Source organism: Chenopodium album, chromosome 4 (assembly GCF_948465745.1).
Source record: "Chenopodium album chromosome 4, dcCheAlbu1.1, whole genome shotgun sequence".
Lineage (NCBI taxonomy): Eukaryota > Viridiplantae > Streptophyta > Magnoliopsida > Caryophyllales > Amaranthaceae > Chenopodium > Chenopodium album.
In genome coordinates, this window is record NC_137837.1 from 21271412 (window position 1) to 21298704 (window position 27293).

The 27293-nt window shown below is 34.9% G+C and overlaps 2 protein-coding genes across 2 annotated transcripts; both read right to left on the reverse strand.

The window, feature by feature from the left end:
* Positions 1-7: 7 nt before the first annotated feature.
* Positions 8-4655, reverse strand: LOC145629022 (uncharacterized). Its single transcript, XM_081681494.1, has 4 exons — positions 4327-4655; positions 3740-3815; positions 3463-3635; positions 8-458 (listed from the first exon to the last, which is right to left on the reverse strand). The coding sequence occupies exons 1-4, from the start codon at positions 4455-4457 to the stop codon at positions 383-385; spliced, it is 456 nt and encodes a 151-aa protein (XP_081537620.1). The 5' UTR covers positions 4458-4655; the 3' UTR covers positions 8-382.
* A 10445-nt stretch (positions 4656-15100) lies between these two features.
* Positions 15101-26407, reverse strand: LOC145626821 (protein EMBRYO SAC DEVELOPMENT ARREST 30-like). Its single transcript, XM_081679286.1, has 10 exons — positions 26057-26407; positions 25830-25914; positions 25075-25142; positions 24901-24989; positions 24538-24781; positions 22986-23098; positions 22460-22550; positions 21704-21832; positions 16395-16948; positions 15101-16005 (listed from the first exon to the last, which is right to left on the reverse strand). Exons 1-10 carry the CDS (start codon positions 26219-26221, stop codon positions 15597-15599), a joined length of 1947 nt encoding a protein of 648 aa, XP_081535412.1. The 5' UTR covers positions 26222-26407; the 3' UTR covers positions 15101-15596.
* Positions 26408-27293: the final 886 nt, after the last annotated feature.

Sequence of the window (27293 nt, forward strand, 5' to 3'; positions counted from 1 at the left end):
ATTACGGTGGCCTCAAAAATGTTGTTCAAGTTTAACATTCACAGCAAATTAATGCTTGTTAATCCAACAATTGTTAATCTATTACATTTGAGGAATGTGCAAAATGCAATCTAGTAAAGGGGATTTGCAATGGTTTGACAGCAAAGAGATTGAATTAGTTCCCTCGTATATTTTTTCACTTTAAACAACTGCTCATAATACAAAAAAGCTGTAATAAGTACGACTAGTATCAATTATACGGGATTTATTAGAAGCCTTTGTAAACTTGTAAAGTTAACTAATGTTTACTCAAAAGTAGTACAAGGTGCAATAGAAATACATAAACTATGAAGATGTAAGGAAAAAGCATTGGTGTGCAAAGCTTGCAGGAAAGACCAACTTCTCAAGCAATAAGAAGCTTGACTCCGAAAGAAATTGAGCAGATCATCAGACCCAACATGGCAAAGAAACCATATTTCCTGTAAGCAAAATATAGAAACAGTTAGTTTCTAGCAGTTCAATAGACTTGGAAGCAAGTCAAGCAACAGTCACTTTTTGAAAGGGGAAAAAAAAAACAAATATCACATCATATATACAAGATCTGACAGTTTATGAAGAAATTTGAACTCAGGACCTAAGGAAAGACCTAGCTATTTTTTTTACATGTATTCATCAGTTAACATACTAGAAAGTAGGAACATGACTATTGTACTATACTACTCAGACTATGATATTTGTATTGGATAAATGCCAGCTTAAGTAACCTAACAACAAAATCAACACCAACAAGGCAACAATCGACGCTTAGTATTTTCCAGGATGATCTCTATCAAATGCAATTCAGTGCGGTCAGCCAATTCATGAAAATTTCTATGTTAGCTCAAAATACAGGATTAGATATCCAAATCCTCATACCTGTATGAGAACGTGGAAGGATGATATAGGTATTCTCAATGCAGACTTAAATCAGAGCTGGATATCAGAATTTAACTTTTGTAACCCCCCTCCCAATCTAAATGTTTATGTTTCTGAAGCTAACTGTAGTTCTTTTGGCCAGAAATGGCATGAGTATTTGGGTGCTGCGCCATCTTAATAACTTTATTTTGTATGCTTGACTTGTACATGGTTTTTACTACCTCAGAGGGGTGGTATTTAATTAATTAAATTCTGATCCTTTTAACAAAAAAAAAAAAAAAGAAAAGAAAAGAAAAGATATCCTCAACGCAGTCCTCTCACGGTGAAATAGTTCAGAACAATTTAATGACACTAAAAGTTATCCCTAGATATAGTGAAATTCAACCCTTAAAATAGCAACAGTCACCCCAGTCTCATAATCAGTTATTGTGCGACTGTCTCACATACAAGATGTACCCCATAAATAATCCATTGTACTTGCAGCCTTGCAGGAAGATTATTTCTGTTATGCAGCTGAATATTTGAATGTGGAAACTTAAACTACCCTGACGATTCTTCACAAATATGGAGTTTAAGACATTTCAATAATTTTTTTAACAAATCAGGATGAAGAATTACTCTTCCATTCATATCTGGTTCTTATCTAGAACTAATTGTCTCCAACAGAACGGTCCATAAGCCAGCCATTAAATATGGTTCAAAATTTTCAAGCCTAATGCTCATCTCCACAGAATTCCCTACATCTACTTCATGCAATCTAAAATTTATAAGGTTATATGGAAGAAAACAGGATAACACAAGATAAGACTATTTATCATTTTTCGATAGAACTGTTCAATAGTTAAACAATGCCTTTTTTATTGGTACTTCATAAGGTGACACAAAGGATAATAATAATAATAATAATAATAATAATAATAAAAAAATAAAAAATAAAAAATAAAAAAATAAAAAAAATAAAATAAAAAATCAAAACTGAACCCATGTCATGAATAACACCACATAGAGACCAGCTAAGCTAGCTGAAATCTGACAATTGGCTAATCAATGAGTTGCAAGCTCCTTCCTTAACAGTGGTCACAATTAGACTTAAAACAAATCTAAAGCTTCATATAAATCAATCATATAATTGCCACATGAGTTGGTTGAACAATCAACACAAGGATCAAAACTAGAGATGAAGGACATTATAAACAAATATCTTTTGTCTAATTGCAAATGAGCCAGCCAAAAAAGTCTTCACCAATATTATATTCATCAGCTAGCAGCGTCACATAGTAAAAGCCCTCAAATACTACCCAAACAATTCCGGCTATTCAGTTCCAAAAGTGAATTAAAAAATATAGAGTGAATTAAAAATAAATAGGTTGTGGTCTTGTGGAAGGTTTGAAGATCCTGCCGTTTTCTTTCTTAATTTATCCATATATATTTAAAAGTGCAATCGCTACACATTTTGTCCCAAAAAGCCAAAAACAATGAATATAAATATATTAAAACAAATGTCACAATGCATCCAATAAATAAATAAATAAAACAAGCCCAGGAGATATATTGTAACCTCGTAATATAAACAATATGATGATAAAGACGGCAACATATGCTCTTAAGAGTTTACGTATAGTCACATGCCATACTAGTATCCCAGACAAGCAAGGATAGAGGTTATAAGTTATTAAAGAGCGCAAATAGTTGTGGCAAAACACATTTGATGGTTCAAAAATCCAAACTCATGACCCAAAAGGAATGAAACTCCTTGGGAAGAGTTGTGGAGGAAAGAACATTGAAAGCCTAAACGAAAACAAATAAAGGTAGTGAAGAAAAATACTCATTGACTCAAAAAGCTACTGCTACAGCAAGGGCTAGTGTGAAGGCTAAGGTCAAGGGTAGTGCTCTTAGTTTAATTCTATATCATCATTGATAAAAACAGAGCATCTTCATCTTTGAGGGGGTTTTTTTAGCAAGAGAGCTAACTTCAGTTTCACATATCTCAACTACGAAAGGTTGAAGCTCCCCTATGAAAGACTATGAGATCAATTTGTCAAGATGTACCAACAATTCAACATACAAATCAGAAAAATGATTACAAGCCAGTGGCAATATAAGTTTCAGGAAAACTAGCAAAACTAAGCATTCCTTTGTCAAATTAATGGATGGTCCATTTACTTCTTTCTAGAATGGTTACCATATTACCATTGATTATGTGCTTCCAAACTCACTCAGTAAGTTCTTTACAAAACGTATACAAAGGATCAATTTTTATAAACACGCATATAACACCTCTTGATACAAATTTCTAAAATGCATTTAAGTAAAAACAAAGTGATATGTGTGGAACATGACATATGCCTCTTTTTTTTTGGGCAATTATTGTGTGATTCTGAACTAAAACTCTCCCCATTCACATGATCACCATTCATCATTTATAATGGGTTAGTTTCTAATTGTTGATTCGTTACGAGTAATTGTCTAGCCCGAGACCATACAATAATACTTTAATTCGCTAAGCCGCGACTTGTCCCTCAATCTCAAAATGAGACAAATAAAAATGGCAAAAGAAAAGAGACATACCCAACAGTTAGACGTTTCTCAGGATCACCAGATGAGTAGCCAGTGAAGTAGAAATAGCGAGAAATAATGTAAGCAACACCAAGCCCAGCACAAATACAAGGATGCCCCATTCCACCCAAAATCATCAATATGAAAAACATTGGCATCATTTCCAATGAATTCTGGTGTCCTCTCTGAAATAATCATCATATAATTATACAAGTTAGGATTAAATTCTTTCAAAATAGTTGATCAGCATTAACACTAAAGGAAAAATTCAATATTTTGGAAGAAATACCTGGACACAATTGAAGAGTTTGGCTTCCTTGTTCTCAGATTCCAATGCATATAGAGTTGGATAATAAACCTTATACCTGGAAAAAAATAAAAATCATAATTTTAAACAACAGCAAAATCCCACAATAATTGATGTCAAAATAATCAAGATTCAAGCATATACTGTTAAAAAACAAAATCATAAAAATTGCCAGGAAAAATTAATCAATATGCTGATGAATATTACTCCGTAATTAAAAAGTATCCATTCGAAAATACAAATAATATCATAGAATTAAAAACAACAACAACAACAAAATAAAAAATATATATATATATATAAAAAAAAAAAAAAAAAAAAAAAAAGTCAAAAAACATCACAAATTTAATAACAACAAAAACCCACAACAATTGAAGTCTAATTAATCAAAATGTTAATTAGAAACAACAAAACCTCGCCAGCAATCAAAGTCAAAATATTTAAAATGTTAATGAGCATTTACTAATAATTAAAATAACAAAGAAAACCCAAATCATAAATTAAAAACAAAAAAAATCCCACAAAAAAGCTAAGCCTCAAATTTGTAAAATAATAAAAAATGGGTGTACTTTTTTCTTGCTTTGCCGACTTGAAAAGCCATCCAAAAATTGAAGAAGCAATAGAAAACCAAAACTAAAACAACATATCCATATTCTTTAGCAAGAAATCCTTCTCCTGTTGCACCCATTTTCTCACTCATTTGACCAACAAATTTTACAATTTGACTATTTTTCTTCAATTTTTTTTTTTTTTTTAGGGTTTGTCGAAGATTTTCAGAGTTTTTAGTTGTATTTTATATGCACAATGAATTGAATGACCGATTGAAAATTCGATGGTGATGTAAGGGATGACGTAAGGATTAGCTGTGTCTGAGATTGTAAATGTGGCTTCAATTTCTGATTTTCTGCCTTATTTGTAAAAACTGATCAACAGATATGTTCAGACAGAGCGGGTCTTCTTACAAGGGTCTAGAACTTTCCTATAAACTTGGTCTTTTTTCAATGCTGGAGTACTTTGAACGATTTCCAATTAATTCCCATTATGCTTCGTTTTAAAAACAAATTCCCAAAGTAGTGTCCACGTAGAATTGGTTTTCGGTTCAACTTAAAACCGCTATCGGTATTAGCGGTTTTGCAATTTTTGTAAAATAAAGTCAAAGAGACCTGTTTTTATTGAAAGGCGGTCTCTTTGAAGTTATAAGTGTAATCGTCAGCGCTCTCTTTTCTTGTTGTGGACTAAGAATTAACAAGGACACAAAGAGACCTGTCGTATTGAAAGGCGGTCTCTTTGAAATAATTTTCCTGTATACTATGCCTTGTGAATTAACCAAGGATGCAAAGAGACCTGTTATTGTTGGAGGCGGGTCTCTTTTTTAAAACCGCTATTACCATTAGCGGTTTTAAGTTGAACCAAAAGCAAAAAAAAACGATCCTACGTGGACACTATGTAGGGAATTTATTTTTAAATCAATGTATTATGGGAATTGATTTTTATTTCAACAACATTATGGGAAATCGTTCGTAGTACTTTTGTGGAGAAAATCAAAGCTTGTGTACTGAACTTGATTTAAGGAGTTTTTTTTTTTTTTTTTTTTTTTTTTTTTTTTTTTTTTGGTAAATAAGTTAACCGTAACAATGGTGTAAATATAAGTTAATCTCTTTCCTTCAAAAAAAAAAAAAAAAAGGTTAATCTCTAAAGATTTATAATTCGAGTTTTTCTAAGTTGTGTCCTCTATTACCTCAAAAAAAAAAAAAAAAAAAAAAAAAAAAAAAAAAAAAAAGTTGTGTCCTCTAAAGTTTTGTGTTTCCTCAAAGCCCTCCGTCCTCTTCTCCTTCTCTCTCCTCTTTATTTTTTCGAGTTTTTTTTTATTTTAATTTAAGAGTTTAATTTCTAGGTTTTTTTTATTTTTTATTTTTCTGGGTTTTTTGGTTTTTTGGATTTTTAATTCTGGGTTTTTCGATTTTTCTGGGTTTTTTTTATTTAATTTCTGGGTTTTTCGATTTTACTGGGTTTTTATTTTAATTTCTGGGTTTTTTTTTTTGTTTTCCAATTTTTCTGGGTTTATTTTGGGTTTAATTAATCGATTTTTTTGGGTACATGCATGCGTTTTGGGTTTTTTTTTTCGAATTTTTTGGGTTTTTATTTTAATTTGTGGGGTTTTTTTTTTCTGGGTTTTTTATTTTAATTTATGGGTTTTTTTTTTTATTTTCTGGGTTTATCGATTTTTCTGGGTTTTTTTTTATTTAATTTGTGGTTTTTTCGACTTTATTAGGGTTTTTATTTTAATTTCTGGGTTTTTTTTTTATTATTTTTTCTGGGTTTTTCGATTTTTCTGGGTTAATTTTGAGTTTAATTAATCGATTTTTTTTTGGTACATGCATGCGTTTTGGGTTTTTTTTTCGATTTTTTGGGTTTTTTTTTTAATTTTAATTTTTGGGTTTTCGATTTTTCTGGTTTTTATCAGAAGGAAAGAACGCGACAAAACTAATCCTTACGCCAATAGAGGAGGTGCCACGGCGTAGTAGCCCACGAAGCGCCGGAACAGACTCCACCCGCGACTCTCCTCGGTTGCGCGAGCTGGCCCCGACAGGAAAGTCGTGGACCGCTCCCCGACGCCGGCAAGGAGCCAAGCCTGGGAAGTACTCGTAGAACCATATCTGCAACAAAGTGATACTTAGAACACGAGTCGAATAAGCTAAAATGAAACAAAAAGGGAAAAGATCATCACCTCTACGACTCTCCACAGGCCGTAAACGGTGACCGGGGACTCGTCATTCAGCTGACGACAGCCAAGACGCAGAGACAGCAGAAGATCCGCGTACCCAATACTGGCCCAGCTGTAGGACCCTATCTCGGGGACCCTGGTCAAAGACGGGAGGTAGCAGAGGAGCACGCGTGAACTCCTGTCGGGAGAGAGGGTCATAGAAATCAGGATCAAGATGAAGATCCGCACCCGCTGCTCGGCCGTCGTATACTCCATATCGAAGCCGCGTGCAAGAACTGAAGCCGACTCCGATCGTCCACTCCTAGGACCACCTCGTGACACCGGTCGAGTCCTGATGTGATTAACGACCGAACCCAACAAATCAGCTACCTCAGCCGATGTCCAGGATAGATCAGACATCTGGCCTACTGCCCGGTCAGTAAAGCGCAGCCCGCTGATCATGCTGAAGTCTAAGGGGGTCACCGTCATCTCACCCCAAGCGAAGTGAAACGTGTTGGTAGTATCCCATAAATACTCCAACAATGCGCGAACAGCCGTCGCGCCGCAACCCCGGGGGCTGCGAAACCCTACAAATGCCGCGTAGAAATCGACCAAGCCGGACGACTCCCATAAGGCGCTCGTAGCAGGATCCCTCGTAATAACCTGGTGAAGCCGAGGGATCAAATCACCGGCCCCGGAACCGTGCTGGCGAAGTGTGCCATCGACTATGCCGGAAAGTGCGCGGTGAGAGACGTGGTTTTCACGGCAGAAAACCAGCTGGTCTGGGGTCCATGAAGGTGGAACCCACCTACCCCTACTCGTAGATGTCCGAGGCTCGGACTCCAAGACGTCGTCATCCATGCCCTCAGGGACCGTGGGAGTGTCCTCCCGAAAAGCCCGACGCCGGCCGAGGGTGGAAAGGTCGCAGTCTCGTCGTCTAGGCATGCTATTGTCAAAATCTAAATGTTTAGCATCATTTCCTAAACATTTAATTCAAGTTGCATATTTATAATAAAAATCTAAATACTTAGCATCATTTCCTAAGTTATTTAGTTGTTTATTGAATTATATGCTAAATTTTATTAAAATCTAAATGTTTAGCATCATTTCCTAAACATTTTAAATTGCAAAATAATAATCTAAATACTTAGCATCATTTCCTGAGTTATTTAGTTGTTTATTGAATTATATGCTAAATTTTTACCTCAAGGCTAAAAATTGGCAAAAATTATGGTATTTAGTTTCTCCATGATAAACTAATACTACAGTTCTCCTAGCCGCATGATACTATGTTCTCCATGACAATATAGTACATATGCAAAATATGAATCAACACATCATTTCACAAGGTTCACCACCATCTTTTTTTTCACCATTTCAAAGCATGAACATTATTTCACAAAGTAGCACCCAAAAATGGTGATTTGCTCAATTCTCCATCAAATCATGCAATTTTTGTCTCAAATTTCTCACAAACATACATGTACACATATACAAGTAAAATCATGGCAAGAATTTCAACATAAAGCTTCAAAATCAAAAACCCCCAAATTGATTTTTTAGGGTTTGTCATGAAATTGTTAATGTGAAGCAAATTAAAAGCAAAAATCAAAGGGAGCTTACATGGATGTTTGTAAAGGGTCGAAAATGAGGAGAAGATCGAGAAATTACAACAAAATTGGTGAAATTCGAACTCCAAAACTTGAAAATGTGTTCCGGCCACCAGAGCAACTGCCGCGACACGGGCGAGACTAACCGTGTCACGGTCAAGAGTAACCGTGTCACGGCGAACTTCAAGCTTGACGGAGCTCCGGTGAACTGGGCGGCAGTACCGGAACAGAAACAGAAGCAGCAACGAAACAGCAGCAGCGCAGTAAAGTAGCCAAAAACCGCAACAAAGCAAAATAAAGGAGAAGAAAAAAAGAGAGAGACTAACCGTGTCACGGTCGCCGTTACCGTGTCACGGCAAGTTTCAAACGGCCGGCGGTTAACCTCAGGCGTGGCGCGGCAGCTTTTGGGAAGAGGGAAGCTAAAGTGGTGAATGGTGAAAGCAAGTGTGAAAGCAAGAAGAAATGTGAAATGGAAAAATGGTGCACGCGGATTTAAAGGCAGAAAAGGACAAAAAAGAGCCGTTGTTGACTGATTCAAACAAGCGAAAATAAAAAAAAAAGAAAAAAAAATAGATGTCCCGTGACACGGGATACTAGGCCCGTCAGACGGGAATCCATGACCGTGTCACGGGAATCTGATGACGTGGCGCGGCGAATCTGAGCCTGGTCAGGGAATATTCTTGGCTTTTTGACCAGTTTGGCTGACTTTCCGAGTTTATTGGGCGATTATTTTTCGCTACAGTTACGCGGAAAATCCCAACTGATATTTAAGGGGGGCTAAAATTACCATTTTACCCCTGGCAAACGTCAAAGCCTATTTTTCGGCATTTTAAGCATTTAATATGGTCAGATAATCGGCTAAAAATTGTGAATTATCTGCGGCCCACGTTCGGGGATAATCGAACCACCATACACTTATCAATTTTCAGCAATCGTCGGCTTTCCTCAGGCTTGGAAAGCGTTATCGGTGGATTTTTCTTCAAGTATAGAAAACCGCCAAGTCGGCTTTCCTCAGATATGGAAAGCATCATTAGTGGATTTTTCTTCAAGTATAGAAAACCACAAAATTCCTTTGTCGGCTTTCCTCAAGTATGGAAGGCATTATCGGTGGAATTCTTCAAGCATAGAATGACACCAAATTCGTTCGTCGACTTTCCTCAGGCATGGAAAGTATTATCCGGTAGCTTTCTTCAGGCTTAGAAAGGTACCAAACTCTTCAGTCGGCTTTCCTCAAGCATGGAAAGCGTTTCAACCAATGTCACTCGGTAGATTCCTTCAAGCATAGGAAAATACCAAACTCGTTTGTCACCGACACACTGGTGCCAGATATGTATTCTATCCCTTTACTCTTTTATCTGTGGAATTAACATTTTTTGAAAATGAAAAAGAGTATAAACCCTAGGTTTTACTTATTTTTTTGTTGCGATGTATTTCGAAAATGTAAGCGAAACATCAACCATGAAAAATGTACATCAATGTAAGTATTATATAATAATCTTAGTAATTTTATTGAAAAACTAGTAAATTATATTAGTACACTCTTCTGTTTTGTTTGCAGAGCGAAGAAAACCGTTTAAGAGAAGAGAAACAAAGATTATAGTTCGTAGTTTTTTTTTTTTTTTTTTTTTTTTTTTTTTTTTTTTTTTTATAAATGTTCATTTTGTTAAATGTTCATTTATAGGTTAGTATAACGTCATTCACATTTTAATAAATGATAAATGTTAATTTACGTATTGATAAATGTTCATTTTCATTCTTATTCATGATCATTTCATTTTTAACAAGTAAATGCATTAATTTTAAAATGAACATGTGCATATACTTAAAAGTTCATTTTTATACTACTAATTAAAGCACCCAATTATATCATGAAGTAGTTATTTTTACAAATTTAATAAGGAATTTCAATAAGAGTGTGTGCTATATTGTAATTGTCATGGAAATGATTCTTACAATTACAAAAAGGAGTGTGTGCTACCTTCAAAAATTTTCAATAAAAAGTACAAAAATTATAAATTTTATATATTTTTCATCTATAATAATGCTCCTTAATTAAATGTTCAATTATAAATATTTGTATGTTCATTTACAACTATTAAATAAATATGTTCAATTTTGAAATATTATATGTTCAATTACAAATATTAAATAAATATGTTCATTTTTGAAATATTACATGTTCAATTATAAATAATTGTATGTTCATTTACAACCATTAAATAAGTATGTTCATTATTTTGGAAATATTATATGTTCAATTATAAATAACTGTATATTCATTTACAACTATTTAATAAATATGTTCATTTTAAAAATATTAAATGTTCAATTATAAAATTATACGAGTATACTGTTTGTAAAAAAAATTAAAAATTATACACTTCTCATTAAAATCAGAAGCAAGTTTTATCAATGGTGATTTGAGTTTCTTTATATTTTCCCTGTTTCTTAATCCCTTACACTTCCCCCCTTGTAGACACCTAAAAATGTCTCCCCGAAACCAAACCCGATGATAAATAATCTTTCACCGCCACTATTGGTCGGGTTTAGTATTTAATCCCGAGAGTGCTTGAAAAATCGTATTTTATTAAATTCATATTTTTGAGAGGTCTATGGATCAGTCTTGGTGTTTGGTAAAAGCATAGTTTTAATTTTAGCCCAAGCTTGTTAATTAATTTTAAGCCCAAACCTTTTTATTTTATTATTTTATTATTTATTTTTGGCCCAAATATTTTATTTATTTTTATTTTATTATTTTCTTATTTTAGCCCGAATAATAAAAGTCAGAAAAAAGCCCGAAATTATCAATCGGCACTTAAAAAGCCGAAAGAAATTAGGGTTAAAAATGAATTTAGACGGAAAAATGGACTGAAACTGACCGTGTCACGGGAACTCTTCCCGTCTGACGGTGGGACTTCCCGTGACACGGGAGGTCTGCCGTGACACGGGAAGTTCCGTGTCCTTTCCGCGTAAACCCTTAACGCGTTTTCCGTTCCGTTTTCTGAAAATTTCCCGCGTCACTCCAAAACTGACCGTGTCACGGGAACTTGTACCGTCTGACGGTACAGTCTAACCGTGTCACGGTACAGTCTGACCGTGTCACGGGATACTTTTTTAGAGTTTTTATCATTTTAGGGTTCCGTGTGCTCCCTCAACACATTTTCCCTATAAATACCCCCTCATTTTTTATGTACAGGGCAACGAGAATTCGATTATTCTTATTTTTCTCTCTTCTATGCTCTTAACCTAAACACTAGCCTACCCTTTTCACTTCAAAATTCCTTCTTCAAGCACTTAAAGGAGTCCATATTTTACTCGAGGTTCTGTCCTTAAACCAAGGCGTGAAAGGTAGAATCGTTTGAGGGTTTGGCCCCAAAATCAACAGATTCAAAGTAAGGATCATGCTCTTTTTATTATTGTTATTTTTCTAACGATTTTTATGTTGTTGGAATTATGATTAAATTGGTTTCTATATTAATATTGATTATATTATTTATTTTGATCACCATATTGCATGTTAAAGGGAATATGTAATTGAAAGTCACGCCTAATAAGATAATTTGGACAACCGGTTTAGGATCCCTTTTAATCTTATTATTAATTGAAGTGATCACCAAATTTTTAGAATTATGTGTGCATTAATTTTGAACCAATTTAGTTAGATAATAGTTTGGAGCGAATTGAATTATTGTTTGTATGCCTTTGAGATCACAGGAATGCTTTTCAATATAAGAATCGAGTAGAGGCCAATACGGGCGAATGTGACTCCATGACTCACTTCGTACCATCATCCCCGATCCTCCTTTCGTGGTTCCGAACCATATGGAGTTAGTAATCTCATGGATTATGAATGGGGTGTAACCTTCACGGGTCAATCGTTGTTGCCTTCGTTGTCCCTTATCGTGGTTGCCTTTTTATGATCCGTGAACGGTTTACAAGTTCCTTAAAAACTTGTTGGCGGCTCCCTACTTTATTTGTCCCTAATCGTTGTCTCTAATCGTAATGTCAATTCCCACTTCCTATGAGTGCCAAGCATATTCACCACATGCTTCTAACGTAGGCGCACTTCAAACGACGCCTACACCCCTCTAACCCACTCAACGAACTAATTAAGCAACAATAACCACATCATCTCGCCACCACCGTTGCCATAACAACTGCAATTTGTTTGTAATTGCTTTGATTAGGCTTGCAATTTTCTTATTGAGTTGATTGCTTGTGAGTTAGGATCATTAATTGCTTTTTTAGTTTTTTGAAATAAAGGATCATCAATTGCTTTATTATAATTGATACCATGGAAATCTCTTCACACTCTTTATTTTATACGAGTATAATAATTTTTACATCGAATTGAAACTCAAAACAGTGAATTAACTTGCAATGGTATATAACAAAAAAAGAAGGAAAAATTGATAAAAATAATCCTAACTTTCGCCGGTTCGCTCAAAATAATCCCAACTTTGGATTATTTTTAAATAATCCGAACTTCGGGGGTTATTCGCTCAAAATAGTCCCATGTAAGTATATAACTGGTAGCCTGTTTAAGAGGTTTTTTTTGTTTAAAATACACATGTCATCTCATGATTAGTCGAAAAAACAAAAAAAAAATAAACTTTAAAAAAAAAAAAAACCCAAAAGCAACCCCATCCACCACCAATGTAACTTTCCGGCAGCTAACTCCTCCCACCACCCAAGTACTTCGAACCCCCCTCCCCTAATCACTGCCTCGACCAGAACCCCCCTCCCCCGCGTCGACTCTAGCGCTGCCACTCCCCCAACCCCCTAAACCACCAAGACCCCAACCCGAAAGCCTCCTCTCTCAAACCCGAAACACCTAAAATAACCGCAACCCCCACCGCACAAACCCCCTAATCGGCCCTCTCCGACCCTTAGATTCCTAATTGTTAGGGTTTCGAGGGTAGGGGATGGTCGTTTGGAGGATTTTGCGGTGGGATTGGGCGTTTTTAGGAATTCGAGTTGTGATGGAGGTGGGGGGTTCCGGGAAGGTCAGGTGGCAGGGATGGTGGTTGGGTATGGGGCTGGGTTTTTGTTATATTATTTAAGTTTTTTTTAAGTGTTTTTTTTTTATTTTTTTTCAACCATTCATGTGGTGACACGTGTCACCGTAAACCTGTTATAACAGGTTGGTGACCGATTGGGTCCATTTTGAGTGAATGACCCTTAAAGTTCGGATTATTTAAAAATAATACAAAGTTGAGATTATTTTGAGCGAAGTGGCGAAAGTTGGAATTATTTTTATCAATTTTTCCAAAAAAGAAAGTAAACACAAAAAAGAACCAAATGACTTCAATTGGGGAGTTGGGGAGGGTGTAGGTAGCAGAAGCTACACCAAGGTGTAGTGTAAAATTTTCATTACGAATTTGTCATGTCAATTGAGATTTGTTTTGTTGAATTATTTATAAAATTGTCACATGATAAACATAAACCAACAACAAAACTTGGGCTTGCTCTACCACCAATGTGAGTAATAAAATGAGTTAAGAGTACAAGTAGGTACTCAATTCTTCAATTTTTCACCTTTTAGGTACTCAATTTTTTTTGCTCACCTTTTAGGTACTCAAACTTATTTTTAGGCTAATTAACTCGCCACTAACTCACCACTAACCATACCTAATTAAAAAAATAATTTTAAAAAAAACAATATATAACTAATTTTTCTGTTGAAGCATTCAAAAAGCAGCAAACAGAATCAATCCAGTTTTCTTATCCTAAATTCATCATCAATGATTTTCCCAGAAAAAAAAAAAAGAAAAGAGAACAGCTGCTGCTTCTTCAAGATCTCCTCCTCTGTACTGCAGTCAAGTTGAAGCAAAACCTCCCCTGTTTTACTTCGCAAAACACATGCATTAATCAAACCCTTGCGCATAATAAACAACAATCGACAAAATCCATCAACAACACTAGCATAATCCATCAACAAACAACAACACAACTACAAATTATGTCTAAAAAAACAACAAATAAACATCATCAATTTCGTTCACAAAACCATAAACCCTAACTTGCAAAATAAGATCATCAATTGGCCAAAAAATTCGAAATTTAAATCAAAATAACAACAAAAAACAATGAGTAATGAAGGTTACCTCAAAAAAATGGCTGCACTAAGTGTCGTTTTCCCCAAATTTGCCCAAAGGAATGGTCGTGTTCTTCACCAAATGCGCAGCTATTTTCCAGAATTGGAAAGAATAAAGGGGGAATAAAGGAATGAAGAATAAGAAAAGGGGGAATTTTATTTTTTTTTTTGACCCCGCGCTTTTTTAATTCGGGTGGGCCCCACTTAGAGTTAACCCAAGGTACTGAATTGTTTACCAAGGGTACTCAATTCTTAAGGAGAATTAATTTTTTTTGCCGGAATTTGGTACTCAATACCCAAACGGTGAAGAAAATAAATTCAGTACCTAAACGGTGAAAAATTGTAGAATTGAGTACCCAAATTTGTGCTTAACTCTAATAAAATAGTTTGTGCATGTGATATCTATATATATATATACATATATATATATTTTAATCTATGTTATCTACTAAGTAACGTCAAAATAAATTATTACAGTGTTAACTTCGAGTATATTCCGATTTATTGAAAACAACTTAATTGAACTAAACTGATTGGTGCTAAACTGAACTGAGCTGAAATGAACTGTTTATAAGAGAAGGAAATTAGGAACTAAACTGATCTGAACTTTAATAAATTGTGGATTGGAGTTGAACTGAACTGATTGAAACTGAACTGAACTGAACTTAACAGATTGGAACGAACCGAACTGATTGAAGTTGAACAGAACATGCCCTTATTGGCCTTATATGAATAAATTGTGGATGATCAATTAACTTAAGTAGTTAGGTGGTTAAAAGTCTTGAGGGGTAGTTCTCCAGACTTGTGATCAAATTCCTTATATAATAATGTAATACAGGGTTACAAATGATAGAATTCACGCAGCTGCAAAAGAAATGCAGTAAAGCTTTAAGCTAGAATTTTTCTCTTTAAGGTATGATGACTAATTGGAATAACTCAACAAATCATACATTCTTTTATTAATAGCCGTGAGTAAAAAATAGAATACATTTTGATATACAGAACGAACAATAATCTAGCCCTTCCTATAGGTATAAAAAAATTTCTACCAAAAAACGTAGAAAAATAGAAAGAAAAGAAAATGAAAATGTAACTTATGGTATGGGGAAAAAAAAAATTAAAAAAAAAATTGATCAGCTTCCAAAACTTGCAGCTTTCCAGAAGAAAATTTCCGACGAACATTATGCATATGCTTACAATGACAAGGAGGCAACCACTTGCTGAAGAGATCTGGCCTTTAGTACCTCAAAAGTGCAGCCTCAATACAATGGGGCAGTTAGAAAAACATCATAACCTTGGTCAGCCTTTGGTGCATCAGTATTATCCAAACTAGCACCCGAGGGAGATCGACTTTGTCGACAGCAGATTGCTTAGTTTTTTCCAATGGATATGATGCAAAAGAATGTGATCATATTTGCAAAACTACCTCTAGTCGTCAGGATCCATTTCCTCATCCTGTTCCAATGATGGTTTTGTATCTGTTGAATTGTCTTCATCAGGTTCCATCTGCTTATCCAATTCAGCATCATCATCTTGTGAGTCACTCCCGCTTAAAAGTGTCTCTTGGCTGACTTTGAGACCTTTCTCCATCCATTTAGGGCACTCATCGATATCTTTGTATATTGAACCAAGAATCTCAGCAGAGTTTGATGTCCGACATGAGCACTCTGGGATGGGGTAAGAAAGGAACGAAGCAGGTTTTGACAATTGTAATTCTCTTAGAAGGCCCTCCACAACAATACTCTTGTTCAAATGCTCTCTCACTGAAGAAATCCAGCTGCGTTTGGGATGGTATAGATTCTCACTGCTACTATTGAATAGTTCTGCCAGTATTTTCCTGATGAACACAATTTAGGCCTCGTGTCAGAACATTAATATTATAAAGTGAAACAATTTTAACTAAAGGGGGTCCATTTCTCCTAGATCTATTTTTTACAGACATGCATTGGTCTTCATCTGATATGAAGAGCCCCATCTTTAATTATTAACAAAGTTACTATCATAACTTAGACGTCTGAGTTCTGATATGAACACACAAATATATATTCACATGAAAATGCCTTGGAAAAAACGCATTTACAGCAGAAGGAGATTCCGCTATTCATAATGAGGTGAGGAATCAGGTATGAAGTAGTACTTGGTATGATAATAAGTCCTCCCCAAAAAGAAAAGGAAAAGACAAGACAGAAAAATAATAGAAACATTAAATGCAATGGTATAAAGTACCTATCTGGTCTGTATGTTCTTAGTGCTGCAACTTCATAAAGCCGGTGCCCCATAACCAAATTTGAGAAATCTGGCCATCCACTGCCGTCATTATGAAAACCGGGAAAAAAAACATCTGCTTCAACTGACACTATATAATCAATAGCAGCCCACAAGAGTCTATGTGCCTGATTCCTCAAATCTGTTGGTGAGGGATCTGGCTCTACATCCTTCTCAGCAACCCAACCATACCATCCTTCCTTCTCATGACGGTAAATAGGTCTGTCAGGAGGAGGAGGAAGGGGCCTAGGCCGGGGACCAGCCTTGTCCCAATCTTCTTTGGACTTCTGTGGGCTTTTAGATGGAAGCGTTTCGAGAAAACTATCCTCAAGAGGCTTTTCAGGGCCAAACAAGTTCAACAACTCCTGCTTATTGCACAATGAGGTGCGGTCTACCAAGTTGGTGTACATGGCCCGGAGAGGGATCAGTATCCTTTGACCACCAAAGATTTCCGAGCCAGCCACATATATTCTGGTGAGCGGAGGATATCCCATGGCTCGAAGCAGCAAACCTACCTGTAGTACAGAAAAACTGAAGTGCATTACAAACAAGGAACTTAAGGAACCAATATCTCCTAAGTCCCAACCAAATTTCAGATAGATAACTAGACTCTAGATAATGGCATGGATAACATCTCCAAAACCTACCACTCAACACAAAGTGGAAAGATGAAAGTCTGAGCCTAGGGGAGTACAAATGTATAGATGTGGCAAATAGTAATTTAATAATGTCTACAAAACAATCAAGCATGCTAAATAAAAATTATCAAAATTAAAAAAGTATCTAAGTTCAGCCATGATAAGCAGAAAGAACTTCCCAATTATCAAAAAATACAAAATCTCAAACAAAGCTTTAGTAATGCCCTGTCATTTCAAGGTTATTGCAAAGAAGATTACCGGAAAGGATGAAAGACATGCGTATACTATTTACACAGTTGTTTGTTTCTATATGGCAATAATGATGTTGCTTTCAGATAGTGAGAACAATGCATTGGAACTGGCGTTGCAAATACCAACACAGTATCATCAGATTTATCACCAAGAGAATTTCGATTAGGAAAGATAAGGTAGATTGTAATGAGTATTATGTCAAAGTTGGGCATAGTGATCAAACAAGGGGATTCTCCTCCCCAGCTTTTAATAAGCTAATCAAGACTAATTTTCAATAATTAATTTCAGTAGGCATTAATTCAGCCCAATAATAGGATCCCCAATTTCAACAGTGCAACTTATCCTCATTGAGGGTACATGTGATGAGCCAACAATGAGAGACAAATTGCAGACTCAGAAAAAGGAGGGAACAGCTATGCACTAGGAGACAAATGCAGTTAATATTCCACAAGGAGGCAACATGAAATAGCAGACCTGAGATAATCCAATATAATGGGGCCAAAATACATTAATGTTAGGGTTTGGAAGCGCTTGAGTATATAAGAAAAGTAGGGTAGCAGTAGGAAGTTAAGCAGAAATTGAGTTACATTTTGAATGTAAGATTAGTAGCCTCAAGCTACCACCGAGAGTTATAGCCTAAAGCTATTTTTATCTTTGGAACCCTTTTGCTAGTTTCAATCAAAAAGACTCGGGCTTATCTCTAGTATTGTGTAATCTGTAATCTCAGTGGAGGGTCGGAGGCAAATACTTTAGATGGAAAAGCTTTTTAAGTTAAAAGAAGTCCAATCGTGGAAATTACAGTTTCCAGCATGTTTCTTACTTCTATTAAAGTAGTTTAGGGATTAAAATCAATTCATACATTGCTTAGATATGGACTGAAATGATGATATTACCATATATTTGTAAAATAAAAATATGCACAAGGTGCTTCACTTATTTAGGGAAGTCCAAAACAATAAGATGAAAATTCTGGTCTGAAGTAGAGCTTTGGTATACACTAGGACGAGCAGAGGTATCCAAGCATCAAAAGCAATTTGTTTTCAAGTAAGGTAATGTGACTGAACAAGAGAATATGAATTCTTTGAACTTTTAGTTCAATGTATCCAAAAAAATCCCCAAAATACACATCTTTGGTCACTTTCTTAGTTTTCCCTTTAAACATTTTTCAATCCCCTCACCATGCAAGAAGCCAAGAATAAGAATGAACAGTTCAGGATTCTAAAAATTTGCTTGGTCTGATACTGTAACACAATTGAAGCTAATATAAAGATCTTGGTTGACACCAATGTCCTCTTCTTAGACTTTAGTAGTTATACTTGGCATTTCACATCAAAATTCACTAATTCAAGTGCCAAACATAATGGGACAGACGTTAGTGGGCTAGTCACAGAGTTTTCCAGTAAAGACCAACGTAAAGGAAGTGTAATACTATAGTTCATAGAATAAGAGATACTGTGATGGCATAATAGCAAGTATATCGTATCTTGGTAGGTAGTGACACACTTCTCCAACAAGGGGTAGGCTCTTTTTCAAATTACTCTACCATGTAGTGAGTATCAAGAAGAATTTTCCTTCTGAATTCACAACAATATATCCATTAGCTTCCAAAAAGTACTTCTATACTGAAGTTTTAACAAAGATAATCAACATGCTCCAGGAAGAGCCCAAGAAAAGCTTTAATTTTCATGTGGTCCAGTTTTATTTCCCTCTTCCAGTCCCTCTAATTAATTTCCCACAAACCCAGCCATGCCCCCAACAAGCCACATACTCCCATCTCATTACACAATGGCACCTAATCACCCAACAGGATCCAATCTTCTTTCTCTTCCGATGTCTTTCTCTCCTTTATTCATCTAATCTTTACTGCATCTCTCATATGAATCATATCTCTTCATCCAGCCCTGCAACACCATGCCTCCAACAAGCTCGCATCCTCTTTTCGACAATGATCTCTCCCAGAACCTGATTTAGTTTTTCCGCACTATCACACAATAGCAGCTTTTTTAGATAGAAGGTTTAGGAGGAAACGGGAGAGATGCAGTTTCATCTGGATAGCAAATTAGGAGGTTGAGTGATACGAAGGAAAGGCAAATGGAGGATTTTTATTACCTTCATTGTAGTAAATGGAAATTTTAGGGATAACAATAATAAAATAACTTAGTTACCCTAATAATTTCCTTTGTTCCTCTACTGCCATATCTCACTTTCTCATCCATGATCCTTCTCGTTTTTTGTTCTTCATTCTTTATTCATCCACAAATGATCTACCCCTTTCTATACTCTGCTCTATTTTTAATAATGTCAAACTACTTCCCCCAATTTAATATTAGGATTTTATTTTCATCTTTGATCAAGAAATCATGTTGCCGACATCAACAATGGGCAAGGTAGACAGGATCTTCAATGTTACAAGCACCCATACGTTGGAGAGGAAGTGGTCAAAGACAATTTTGGCCGTGCCCAGATATTTGTTACAACCGCTGATGGCAAGGAAATGGAGGAGTGAGAGGACATTCGAAAGCATTGATGAATTTGGAATGGTAAATATGACTGATCAGTTTTTGCAAGATTTACTTCAATGGCTACTTCCTCCGTTGATGTTGTGTGTGAAAACTACCAAGGCAAAATGGAGAAAAATAAACTCAAACAATGTTCCCTTCTCTTTTCTTCCCTCATGCTCTTTGGAATTGTATCACAGGAATTTGTTTTTTCCTTCCTTTCTTTCTTCCTACCCTGCCTCCTCTCACCTTCCCTCCTAACTGCCTACCTAAACAAATTGTAAATTCCTCTCTTTTCTCTATAACAGTATAACTCCCCACTTCCACGGTTCCACCTCTAGGTATGCCATCAACCAATTCATCTAATTTACCAAAAAATCATTTAAAATACATCATTTGAACTTTTATAATGTTCAAATTGATTTGACCATCTTTAGTGAGTGATGCGTAAGGAAATATATAGTAACGTGGAATCTAGATAGATTCATCTTGATATGTTTGCTCAAAAAATATCAGTTTCTTATATTTTTTACAAAAAGATAATAAAATGTTAATGGCATAGGTATAAGTCTTGTATTTGCAAGTGTGAAACACCAAAGGGAGTAAGAAATTTTTATTTTTATTTTTTTTTTTAAAAAAAGAGGAAGTACATATTCAGGGCATGGTGGTGTGGTGTGGTGTGGGCCGTGTGGCATAGTGATGATGTTGCATGAAGGTAGCTATCGCTACTGAAGAGTCCTTGCTGGTGTTAAGTGGTACGGCCAAAGGGGGTGCTAGGGAAGGGATGGTAGGTGTATGGACAGAGGTTCTTGTCTCTTGAGACATGGAAGCAATAATGATAGGCACAGTAGAAAAAAAAAAAAAAATCATAAGAGTGACATCTCTTTCCTTTTTTGAAAGTTCTAATTTACTGAAATGCATTGACAATAAAGGCAAGTCATTTGTTGTTTTCATTTGTGTGCGAGTTGGTGAATGAGTGAAGAGTTGAAGGGGCCGAGCGGGGGAAGGTGAAGCGAAGCAAGGAAAGACAGTTGAATGAGTCAACGAAATCAATCTGATTACATATCTTCCTCTGATCATGACTACCATAAGAAATGGGTTTGAATGATACAAATTCATTCTTAAATTCAAATGAAGGTGAACAAAACACCACCTTTATCTGAGAGCCGTGTTGTATAAAAGATTTTACTCAATAAAGCTTAATCAGATCAATGCACATCATTCAAATGTGTGGAGCTCAGAATTAAATCTCTGTATTAAAGACAGCAGAACGACAAAAAGCCTCCAAAGCTTTCTACACATTATAGGATTTCAGTCTCTTGAAACCATCAATAAAAAATTTGAAACAACTGTCTTTAATAAGCATCGACACTGTGATGTGTTCTAGTATTTTTTTTCCCAAAGCTCGAACAGGTCAAAGTCACAGAAGACACGGTTTATGAAAATAAAAATCTCAAAGGTACTGAGCAACCAGAGAAGTGCAACAAAAATAAGCTATTAAGTCAACTATGAGCTCTTAGTTCAGGTTTCATATGAAAATTCCAGAAACAAACTTCTTGTTTCAGAATGATCAAGATGAGTTCAGTAAAACATTGGTTACATAATAAGCAGGCTGCTAAAGGTTTATGTTTCATATATTGTAACAATAAGATCAACCAGAATAAAAAATCTCATTCACTGTCTTTTTAACACCTCCCCCCCCCCCCCCCCCCCACCAAACAAAACACACACACACACAATCCTGTGCAGGAGTTGAGCCCTTATGTTTCAAGAGTGGACAGAATAATAAAAAAAAAAATGTGCCTTTTTGCCATATTCATTAAGGAAAGGTGATAATTCCTATGATTCAGGTTATAAATACAGATATTAAGCTGATAAATACCTCTTCAGGCATAAGGGGGCAAGAGCCATTTATCTTACGAGCATGTGAATCAACACTTAGCTCTTCTCTGATAATGCGTTGCTTGATCATCTGTCCTCTCCTATACTGTATGAGTTCAGTGTGAATATCCTGACATGTAGAGTACTAGTCAGCACATGATAACAATTAACCTTGTAATGAAATAAAAAATTGTTCCACGACCAAACCAGGTGGCCTAAATGCACATAATAACAATTACATGTTATGTTGCTTCTTAGTCCTATGCATATGCAGAATCCAGCTAGAGGAAAAGGCTAGTAGCATTTTCAATCTGCAACAATTTGATTTATTTTGACTTATCTTTAACCTTTGACAAACAAGAATTTCAAATATTATATGGACCAATCCATCACCCTTTACATGAGGAATTGAATAATGTGGAGGTACATAACCTAATAGCCATTAGCCCATTATAAAACAGAAAAGGTAAAGTTAATTGCATAGACATGCACTGACTTACTCGTCTCCTATATTAAAGCCCTTCATAGATTTTTTTCTAACACAAATCCAAACACCTGATAGCCATTAGCCAGTAGGTGCATTAATACATAATCAATAATATATAATCGTGCTGATGCACGCCATTACTGTACAGCAATTCCTAATTCCTACCCCAGCTCATGGGAGTTGAAGACATCAATGAGCACCTTTCATCGCAAGTTATTCTCTTTACAAATTAGAATTTAAAGCTAAAAAAGTGAGACTGTAAAAGTGAACCTGAAAAAGCTCTGCACAACCATGATAAGCTAATGCATCTCTCACAAGCCCCGGGTGATAAGCTATGTACGGTTGGCCAGAAGCCCTTAACCTGAATAGAAAAAGCACTCTTCAGATAATATGTTTTGTAACTATTGATGCAATAGAGTAAAAATTTGCAATCATGGAATTTTTATCATTCTCTAAAACCAGAAAATACTTTAAATATGAACCAATTCATCAGAAAGCATTTAAGAAGAGTAACTCTTAGCTGAATATCTAAAGGAATCAGAGGTGAAATCAAAATCTTTGATACATGTTACTCTCTCTTCCATTATCAACAGCATAAGATTCAAAATCAATCCAATCAGGCATTGCACTGAGCTAGGTTAAATTTATTTTCTCAATTACTCAGTTCAGATACTAAATTATCCATCAACAAATGCCAGAAAAACATAATTATAACTTTTTTCCGATTAACTAACTTTCGATGTTCCCACGAAATGGTGGCTATCTATACATGATTACGTGCAATTATATTATTTACCTCTTCACAATTTCATGCCCAAGTGCCAGAATTTCTGCTCTAAAGTGCAGTGCATGATAAGCAACCCTACACCTAAGCCTTTGATACTCCGCCAAGCTAGGAATAAGGTCATCCTGGAGGAAGAACCATGAGCAAAAAGTTCATAAAACAAGTCTTCGAACCAATCTGATGTACTACATTGAATTAGATAGACTGACACCTTGTTTTTGTTGATTAGCAATTACTTCTATATGCAATTCATAATTGCTTTACATCTATACACACAGGACTTCCTTAGAATTCTTCGAATTAATACAGTATCATTACTTCTTAATCATATGAATAAAACACTAAAAACAGGAGTAGCCATATAACAGAACACAAAAGTAATAAGGATAAGAGAACAAATAAGACAAATATTTTTGCATTTGAAAGTGTAAACAAATAATTGAGATAATCACGCAATTAAGATTATTGAAGTTCGCAATAGAATTTCCATTTTATATAGGCCCAAGTGAATCTATTGACTTGAGTGTTGGACTAATCTCTCCGACTATTAAAAAGAAAAATTAAATTGAGGTCTCCAACAATCCATGAATCAAAACTTATTCAAGAGAAACGGGAAAGGGGAATATAGCAACAATTTAATTCAAAAAATAATCTACATTATAATGTTCGTTGTAAGAGGCTAAATGTTCTTCTATCTAGAATAGGTGGTCATACATTGCATTAAAAGAACAAAGTCATTTAAAGATCAATATAACTACTACAGGGGTATTCACGAATTACAAAAAAAAACTACTTCTCTCTCCTCCTTTCTCTCTCCAAAACCCTAGCCTCAATTGTTGAATTTTGAAGGGGCTTCCATCGATTTTAATCGGTGGAAAACCCCAATCCTTGTTTCTTTATAGTTTTTTTTTGGTTTATAATAATGCTTCCTCCTTTTGGGAGGAACTTTTCTCCCTCAAAAGAAAGGGTTTCCGATCTCCTTCGAAAGAAAAGGGTTTTTCGACCTCCTTCGAAAGACAAGGTTTATCTCCTCTTTTTGGAGGAGAAATTTTTTAGTTTTGAATCCATGGTAGTAGATCTAATAGATTGTCGTGAAATTATTTTGTTGGTGAAAAAGTTATGATGAATCAGAAGGAAAACAACCTCACAACTAAAAAGGATTGTTAGATTGTCTCTCCAACAAGGCTATAATTTTCAGCGATATAAGCGGGAGATTCTCCGCAGTGCAAGATCTACTCGACGATCGTAGTTTTTATGAAGGAAAATTCTATTTGATTCAATATCTTATGTATTTGTTAACGTCGAATCTCTATTGTAGATGTCATATGACTTTTAATTAATGAAATATTTTTGCTATTCAAAAAAAAAAAAAAAAAAAAAAAAAAAAAAAAAAGTCATTTAAAGATCAAATACACATTACACACTGTATTATGCACTCAATTATTTACATGCTACCTCTGAAATTCATTTTTCCACCCAATAGCATCAATACCAATCATAGTGAGCAAGACGCTACTAGCAAGTAACAAGAATACAAGATACTAAAGTAAGGAGGCCACAATACCTGTAAACATCCACCATCATACAAGACTAAGCCAATAACCTTTGTTTTTTTCAACACTGGTAAAATTTCTGTAGTATAGTAACTTGGCAAGGCAGACCGTGTAGGCTTAAAAGTAGGAAACTGTTTCTTCTTTCTAGCTTCTTTCAACTTAGAAGGCAAGGTTTTTACAATTTTAATATCATTTTGCAAAGCTGCTAGGAACTGCTCCTCATTGTATATGTACGAAAAGCTACTGTACTTAGAGCTGGAACAACATGCGACAAAGAAAAAAATTCATCATTTGGATTGATTGATTGATGAAACTATAGGCATCGCAATATTTAGAAGGAAACAAATGAAAATAAAGACAAAACAAGGGAGAACCTGATGCCTTTAGACTGGAGACTTTCTTGAATCTCTGGGATGACCAAAGTCGCATTCAAAAGTCTAGCTACAGCAACAAGATCAGCAATCTTGCAAACAAAAAACATATTAACCTTATAGGAAAAGGAAAAAAATACAGCCCAGAGATACATAGAAAACTTCAACAATATATACCGAATTTCTTATCTTCTCAAATCCACCAAATATTTTCGCATATATAAAACCATTGCTCCGGACAGGCTCTACAACAAGAATTAAAGATATTTCAAGATCAATATAAAATTAAGAAATTGAATGCAGAAAGTTTCACAATGGAGGGAAGGAGCAAATGTAGTAACCAAACCCTTCCAAAAAAAATTCAAAATGGGAAAGAAATGTTCATCATCATCAATAACAATAAGTAGTGCATAGATAAGAACAATAATTAGCGTATGTCAAACTATGAATTCCTTTACATAATATACAAAATTCGACATTTGCCCACGAAAAAAAGGCCACTAATTAGTGCATAGATAAATACAATAATTAGTGCATATCAAACTATGAATTCCTTTACATAATACACAAAATTCGACATTTGACCACGAAAAAAAGGCCACTAATTAGTGCATAGATAAATACAATAATTAGTGCATATCAAACTATGAATTCCTTTACATAATATACAAAATTTGACATTTTCCCACGAAAAAAAAGGCCACTAATTAGTGCATAGATAAATACAATAATTAGTGCATATCAAACTATGAATTCCTTTACATATACAAAGTTCGATATTTACCCATGAAAATAAACCATTAATTAGTGCATGAATAACACCAAAAATAACAAATGCTACCAAAATCTGAAGAGCCAATTGAGCTACAAATTTGAAACTTCCTTTTCAACTAAAACAAATACAATATAAAATGCCCATCAAAATATTTTACCAGGAAATGAAGTTCTAGGATTAGAATAAGGCTGTAATGACTGAAGAAATCTCACATTTGCCCACAATTTCTTGTACCCCAAAACCTGCACCAATCAATAATCATCAAAATCAACTTTTTTTAATAACACCCATCAATTATAATCTAATTCTAATGCAAGAACAATAAAAATTAAGCAAAATTAAAAACCCATAATTTAGTTTCAAAGCAGGAAAAAACGATCTTACCGGGCCAACACCAACAGATAAATCATCAGGAAAAACAGTGAAAGTAGCAGAATGAACAACATCAACAGTAGAATATTTGGCAAGAAATAAATGAACAACTAATGAAACAATGGATAAGATCAATCCTCCTAAAGCTGCCCATTTGATTTTGGATCTGAATATCATAATTATTTTCTCAAATTTGAGATCTGTAAAAACATTTGAGTGAAGAGAGAGAGTGTTTGAGGGAGTGTGTCGATGTTTTTCTTGCCGACTCTCTCTCTTTCAGAGTGTGGAAGGAAGCAAAGAAGAAAGCAATATTCTTGAATTGTTAATGTTAATTTTTTCTGGAAGATTTGATTATTAAATAATTAATCCTGATTTAGATGACTGGGTTTGTAAGCAACAGATTAAGATTTAAGAGAAAAAAGGTATACACAATACACTCGTGAATTGTGATGCGAGCTGTGGGTATTCAAATTTCAGCAATAAATGAAACTATGATCTATGAATGCATGGAAAGACGATTTTGTATAATCGTATATTTTCCTTACGGGCGTAGAGAGAGTCGTAAAAGCAGATGATATACTCGTACTTCATATATAGAATTTGATTCTATGTTAGTTTGTATTTAATACGGAGTAGGGTTCTCGAATAACTACTTGTATTTCATAGTATTATATTATAACAAAATAAATTTTTGGGCAATCTATTAGCGAGCTATTTTGTATATTTTGTTTGGTGATATTTTATCACCACTTTTTTATATTCTCTTCGTTTTCTAATATTAGTCTCATTTAAAATTTTTTACTATAACAAATTAAAGAGATTTATCTAAATTTTTTGGAAATCTTTTGAATTTCTCTAAATGTATAAAAATATTAGAAAACGGGGGAAGTAATATACTACGTAGGTAAGATTATAACGCTAGAATAGTGTTTCATTCAACACTTGATTAACTTATGGTAGAGCCGTAGAGGTGATCAAATTAACTTCACTCAAAAACTAAAAACATAGAATTTTAAACAATAATGACTTAGGCTAGGGGCTACGGCATTCAATTTTAAACATAAATTGTGTGAAGTCCAATGCAAATCTAGTATTGAAGATGTAGTATTTGGTACATTTGACCTCCACTTTTCGACTAAATATACGTAGTAGTTAAGATTATAACGTTAAGAGTGTCAGACTTGTGGTACAGATGATCAAATTAACATCACTCAATAACTATAAACATAAAGAGTTCAACAACGATTTA